This window comes from Stomoxys calcitrans, chromosome 5, assembly GCF_963082655.1.
Source record: "Stomoxys calcitrans chromosome 5, idStoCalc2.1, whole genome shotgun sequence".
Taxonomy (NCBI): domain Eukaryota; kingdom Metazoa; phylum Arthropoda; class Insecta; order Diptera; family Muscidae; genus Stomoxys; species Stomoxys calcitrans.
Genome location: NC_081556.1, coordinates 80074182 through 80080844, shown reverse-complemented (window position 1 = coordinate 80080844; position 6663 = coordinate 80074182). Strand labels below are relative to the sequence as shown.

At 38.6% G+C, this 6663-nt stretch overlaps 1 protein-coding gene across 2 annotated transcripts; it reads left to right on the top strand.

Annotated features, from left to right (window-relative positions):
* Positions 1-202: 202 nt before the first annotated feature.
* Positions 203-6453, top strand: LOC106080681 (uncharacterized). 2 transcript variants are annotated; one of them, XM_013242140.2, is made up of 5 exons: positions 203-375; positions 736-1034; positions 5627-5865; positions 5927-6130; positions 6186-6453. In XM_013242140.2, the coding sequence occupies exons 2-5, from the start codon at positions 792-794 to the stop codon at positions 6409-6411; spliced, it is 912 nt and encodes a 303-aa protein (XP_013097594.2). In that variant the 5' UTR covers positions 203-375; positions 736-791; the 3' UTR covers positions 6412-6453. The 2 variants fall into 2 exon arrangements, with proteins under 2 accessions (XP_013097594.2, XP_013097593.2); XM_013242139.2 differs by lacking the exon at positions 203-375 and adding an exon at positions 472-576.
* Positions 6454-6663: the final 210 nt, after the last annotated feature.

The window sequence follows — 6663 nt, the reverse complement described above, 5'->3', positions numbered from 1 at the left end:
CCCATATAATCTTTTATCCGATATGGCCTTTTAGAGATGTGGAAATCCAAATCTTTTGTCCTATGGTAGGAAAATCTTACAAGGTTCTAAATTGCTATTTTAATTGGTATCTAAATTAAAGTCTGACTAGATTTCCAGATAAGTTCTACATATAAAAAGTACTACATGCACTAGGTGGTGTAGGGTATTTTATAGTCGGCACCGCCAGACTTTTGTCTTTCCTTACTGGTTTTGTATTTAATAGGATTTTCTTATCGTAGTTCTTCTATTTCTCAAGTTCCTTGCCTTTTACACGTGCTTTATAGGATCTCGGAACGACTTTTAGTGTGGTTACGAACGGATTGATGGAAACGTAACAGCCCACCTGATCTGATAGTAAGTATAAGCTAAAGTTATGCAGTGTTTACGCAGAGTTTATGCCTATTCACATGCATTCTTATTCTCTATGCTTCAGTCATTGTTGGGGCACCAACGAACGAACAAGTCCATAGCTAAACGCACGATCGCCTCTGATTTCAAAAATTTCTTGTTTAGTATTTTTAGCTTCGCTTACACATACAATAACATGTTTGTTTGGTTGATATAAAAATTTTTTATCAGCAGCAGCACTCTCTTTATGATGCATTTATCAGATAAAGATTTCCAAATAGAATCAAAACGTTTTTCAAGATTGCCTTTATAAATATAGGTCACTTAAACTACTTTGAAAATAATTGGAGCTTTGCTTTCAAACAGATTGCAGCCAAACAAGTCAGTCGTCGCACTCGTTTGATATCACATTATTTGTCAGCATGTCAGACGACATTTTGGTGGAATGTAACAAAAGTCAACTCAAGTTTATGCTGGATTACCTAAGGCCTCTGTTGCCGCGACACCTGCAGCAACATCATTTTATCTACAGTTATCTCTATCATTATGAGAGGATTAACAACAATCGGCATCGAATTGATTCGGATCGATGGAATGTGCGTTTCTATACTCATCGTAAAGGCCAACCTGAGAATTGTACTCTAATAACTCTCAATGGATCTCGAGTAAGTAAAGTGAAACTAAGTTGTATACCCATAAGTAGAAAAAAAAAACAAGTAAAAGCGTGCTAAGTTCGGCCGGGCCGAATCTTAAATACCCTCCAGGGCATGCGAGGAAGATGTTAAGACGTTGGAGCATTTCCTTCGTCATTGCCCGGCTTTCGCGTCTAACAGATACCGGTACTTAGGTGGAGAAACAGTACCAGACATGAGCAAACTTAGGGGAGTGGTATTGAAAATAATTAAGGCTTTTGTAAGTAGCACGGAATTCCTAACTTAATATTTTCTTTTTAGAGGTTACTTTATAGTTTTTAGAGCACACAACAAGCCGATTACTGGCTTGGGTGCATGTCCATAGTAGCATGGGGCGGATTAATATCTGTACCCTCTTTTTAATCTAACCTAACCTATACACCCTCCACCATGGATCGCTTTTGTCTAGTTCTTTTCCCGGAATCTCTTTTTAGGCAAACATATGATAAAAGAAAAGAATTGCTATGATATTGGAGCTATATCAACTTATGGTCCGATTCAAACCATAATGTTGGAGACCATAGTAGAAGTCGTTATGTAAAATTTCAGCCAATTCGAATAAAAATTGGGCCCTTTAGGAGCTCAAGAAGTAAAATAGGGAGATCGGTAAATATGGGAGCTGTATCAGGCTGTGGACCGATTTAGACCATAATTGACCCGTATGTTGAAGATCCGGAAAGAAGTTGTTGTACGAAATTTCTGGCAAATCGGATAATAATTGTGACCTTTAGAGGCTCAAGAAGTCAAGATCCCAGATTGGTTTATATGACAGCTATATCAGGGTATGGACCAATCAAAACCATATTCGGCAAAACTGTTGGAAGTCATAACAAAACACTTCTTGCAAAATTTCAGCCAAATACAATAGGAATTGCGCCCTCTAGAGGCTCAAGAAGTCAAGATCCCAGATCGGTTTATATGGTAGATATATCAGATTATGGGCCAATCACTTCCAACAATTGTGCAAAGTATGGTCCAAATCGGTCCATATCCTGATATAGCTACCATATAAACTGATCTTGGGTCTTGACTTCTTGAGCCTCTAGAGGGCGCAATTCTCATCCAATTTGACTGAAATTTGACACATAGTGTTTGGATATCTCTTCCAACAACTGTGCGAGTATGGTTCAAATCGGTCCATAACCTGATATAGCTGCTATATAAACCGATCTGGAATCTTGAGTTCTTGATCCTCTAGAGAGCGCAATTCTCATCCGATTTGGCACAGATTTTTTACAACGGCTTGTCCAATGGCCTTCAACATACGTGTGCAATATGGTCTGAATCGATCTATAGCTTGACACAGCTCCCATATAAACCGATCTCCCGATTTTGCTTCTTAAGCCGTCCATATTCGTTATTCTTTGTTTGCCTAAAAAGAGATACTGCGCAAAGAACTCGACAGATGCGATCCATGGTGGAGGGTATATAAAATTCGCCCCGGCCGAACTTAGCACGCTCTTACTTGTTTTACATTTCTGTCTTTTAAAGGGAATTCATTTATCCGTCAACAAGGTTGATGTTTCTTAAAAGTAAATATTAAACATAATTATTAATCTTTCCTTCATAACCTAGCGCTTAACCAGAAACAAGTAAAAGCGTGCTAAGTTCGGCCGGGCCGAATCTTGGAAACCCAGCACCATAGATTCTGCTAAAAATTTATACAAAATAAATTTAGTTGAAAGGCATAATTTTATTCTACAATACATACTAAACCTCTGTCAAATCAGCAAAAATTAAAGCTTCTACGAACTGAACAAGGATGATCGAGACACAGTTGTTGGAAATCATAACGGAACACCACATGCAAAATTTGAGCCAAATCGGACAAAAATTGCGGCTTGTAAGGGCTCAAGAAGTCAAATCGGGAGATCAGTTTATATGGGAGCTATACCAGATTATAGAGCGATTCGGACAGTACGTGCCACAGTTGTTGAAAATCATTAAAGAACACCGCATGCAAAATTTCAGCCAAATTGGATAACAATTGTGGATTGTAAGGGATCCAGAAGTCAACTCGGAAAATCGGTTTATATTGGAGCTAAGTCAGGTTATAGACCGATGCGGACCGTACCCAACACGGTTTTTGGAAGCTTTAGCGGAACACTACATGCAAAATGTCAGCCAAATGGGACAAAAATTGCGGCTTGTAAGGGCTCAAGAAGTCAAATCGGGAGATCAATTTATATGGGAGCTATATCAGGTTATGAACCGACTTGGACAATACTTGGCATAATTATTGGTAGTCAAAACAAAAACACTTCGTGCTATATTTCGGCCAAATCTCATAATAATTGCGCACTCTGCAGGCTCAAGAAGTCAAGATCCGACATCGGTTTATATGGCAGCTATATCGAAACATGAACCGATATGACCCATTTACAATTTCAACCAACACTAACAGGAAGTATTTGTGCAAAATGTCAAGCTCCTAGCTTTATCCCTTCGATAGTTTGCGTGCTTTCGACAGAAGGACTGACGGCTAAATCGACATAGAATGTCATGGGGATCAAGAATAGATATAGTTTGTTGAGTCTCAGAGGAAAATTTCCATGTGTTATGGTGGATGGCGATTCTTATACAATTTGGCTGACATTTTGCACAATGACTTCTACTATGGTCTCCAGCTTCAAAACCAAGTATGGTCCGAATCGGCCCATAACCTTATATCGCTTCAACAGAATGGCAATGTTTTTGCATTATCCTTTGCTTGCCTATAGTGATACTAGACAAAGAACTTTACAATCGCGATCCGTGATGGATTCAGCACGGCCGAACTTAGCACGCTTTTACTTGTTTTAACTCAGACTTATAGATATCCCAGTCTTGTAGCGGGACTGCAACCCTTGCTTAGACAAACCAGTTGTGTGGAACGCCATGGTCGTCGTTTTTATACCCTACACCACCACTGTGGTACAGGGTATTATAAGTTTGTGCATTTATTTGCAACGCTAAGAAAGAGAAGAACTGGACCCATTGATAAGTAAATCGATCGACTTAGAATTACTTTCTGATTCGATTTAGCCATGTCCGTTAGTCCGCCTGTGAGTCCATGTATTCTTGTAACCAAAGAGCAGGTCGCATTTGTTATCCAATCATCACGAAATTTGGCACATATCACTTTTTTCGCCCAAGGACGAACGCTATTGATTTTGGTAAAAATCGGTTCAGATTTAGATATAGCTCCCATATATATGTATCGCCCGATTTGCAATTAAATGTCCGTAGTAACTACAATTTTCAACCGATCTGTACAAAATTTGGAACGGACTATTTTGTTACTGATTTCAACATATCCGCAGAATTTCATCGAAATCGATTCAGATTTAGATATGGCTTTCATATACATATATATTTATATAGGGTAGGTGCAGGGTATTATATAGTCGGCTCCGCCCGACTTTTGCCTATCCTTTCCGGGAAAACTAGGAGTAAGATTCATTCTAGTTGATAAAGCCAAATCACTTTCAAAACCCTTATAATTTGCAAATGTTAACACCCGCTTATTTAGGCATTTCTATAAAGAACCTAAAGTGGAACATCTTTCGCTTTCCAGAGCGGGAAATGCACACATCAGATTCTATATAAGTTCCTCTTGCTCGATTTAGCCAATCTCGTTCATGCGAATGCAAATTTGCCCATGAACATTACATTAAGGAACAAGGGCAAACTTCTCACGTATCAATGAGTGCTGACCGAATCAAGTTTAAGTTCAATGATAAGGGGCCTCCTGCTTATAGCCGAGTCCGAACGAGGTGCCTCAGTGCGACACCTCTTTAGGGAGAAGTTTTTACATGGCTTACCATGGCATTAGGAGGGGATAATCACCGCTGAATTGTTTGTTATGATGTCCTTGACAGGATTCGAACCCAAGTTTTCAGAGTCATAGGCGCGCATAGTAACCTCTGTGCTATGGTGGTCTCGTCCATATATATTTCTTTTTTAAATCAATGTACAAAATTGTAAATTTTGCCCATGAACATTCCATTAAGGAACAGGGACAAATTTCTCGCATATCAATGAGTGCAGTGCGATTCAAGTTAAAGCTCAATGATAAGGGGCCTCCTTTTTATAGCCGAGTCCGAAGGGTGTGCCGCAGTGCACTTCTCTTTGGAGAGAAATTTTACATGGCATAGTACCTCAGTTATGTTGCCAGCATTAGGAGGGAAACACCACCGCTGAAAATTTTTTCTTATGGTCTGGACAGGATTCGAACCCAGAATTTCAACGTCATAGGCAAGCATGCTCCCCTCTGCGCTACGGTGGCCTCCAAGGTACAGTTCGGATTCATTTTGCTACAACTTTAAGAAATTTTTCGTACATGACTTTTTGGCCCAAGGAATTGGCTAGTGGACTTATGACATGGTTTATCTCTGTAAAATTACGACAACATTTGAGTATGCCTTTTTTATTTTTATTCAAAGTTAGACACAAGATAGTGGATAATGCATCGAATGTTCTGTTGCAATCCCACAAAAAGGGTTTGAGACCAAACGAAAAGAAGATAAAAAAATGACAAAAATAACTTTAGTTTTTTAAATCTTCTTTTACACTGCAACCATCAGGATTACATTGTGATTTGCTTTACACTGGACGAAACGAAAGCTGAACTCAAACAGTGTCTACAACAAACAAATCGAATAAATTGGCAAAACACACCGTTCAGTATGCTATGTGACGAAGGCCTATTCGATGTAGTCAATGAAGTTCTATGCCAAAAAAATCCAATAGATTGGTTATACCCACCTCGCGAAAATATATTTTATCGTACTCCTGAAACAATTGAGGCTCTTCCAATAAACGTGTAAGTGTAATGGATCGAGAAGTATTAGAAGATCGAAATCACTACACGAATATTTTTACAGTAAACTTCCCGACGATCTCTTCATTGCTCCTCTGGATCATAGGAAGCATGCCAAGATAATGGATGATCATTGGTATTATAAGCATAATAATTCTTTGCCTCTTATCCGGCATTCCATAGAATTTAATGGAGGATTGGGCATATTTCGACGTGGAGAAGCGGATCCCATTGCTTGGATAACAACAAATGAATATTTAACACCAGGGTAAGTTTAAAAGTTACACACATTCGGTTATTAAAGTCTATTCCATCCTCACTAGATTCCTTTACACTAAGAAATCTGAACGATGTAAAGGTTATGGTGAATTGCTTACTACTTTGGAGTTAAAACGTACACTGAAAATACATGGCTTGCCCTCATGTTCCTTTATATCGGTGGAGAATAAGCGCTCACTCGCCATGAATCGAAAGCTGAGGGCAACAGTTGTTGGAATGGTTACATGGATAGAAAAACCTGTTCCTTTGAATAAAAAGTCCCATCTCTAGAATTTTTTTCGAAAAAATTAAACATTTTTTAAATATTTGATATTGAAGAGTTAGAAAAATGTAAATAATAATTTAAACGAATTTGCCTTGAGACTTAATAAAAAAAAAAAAAAAACATTTTAAAAATTTGAGTGATCTTGTAAAGGATACTGAACTGGTGTCACATCCGTAATCAGAAGGCTCACAGAACGAAAGCACTTTGTATGCAGGTCGTAGGCTCGAAATGGGACCGACTCCAAAGATGGACATTTC

Excerpts from the sequence above, each read along its gene's own strand:
- LOC106080681 (XM_013242140.2), top strand. The coding sequence starts at position 792 with ATGTCAGACGACATTTTGGTGGAATGTAACAAAAGTCAACTCAAGTTT. Across the intron at positions 5,866-5,926 it reads GAGGCTCTTCCAATAAACGT|TAAACTTCCCGACGATCTCT; the intron begins GTAAGTGTAATG and ends ATATTTTTACAG. Across the intron at positions 6,131-6,185 it reads AATGAATATTTAACACCAGG|ATTCCTTTACACTAAGAAAT; the intron begins GTAAGTTTAAAA and ends CATCCTCACTAG.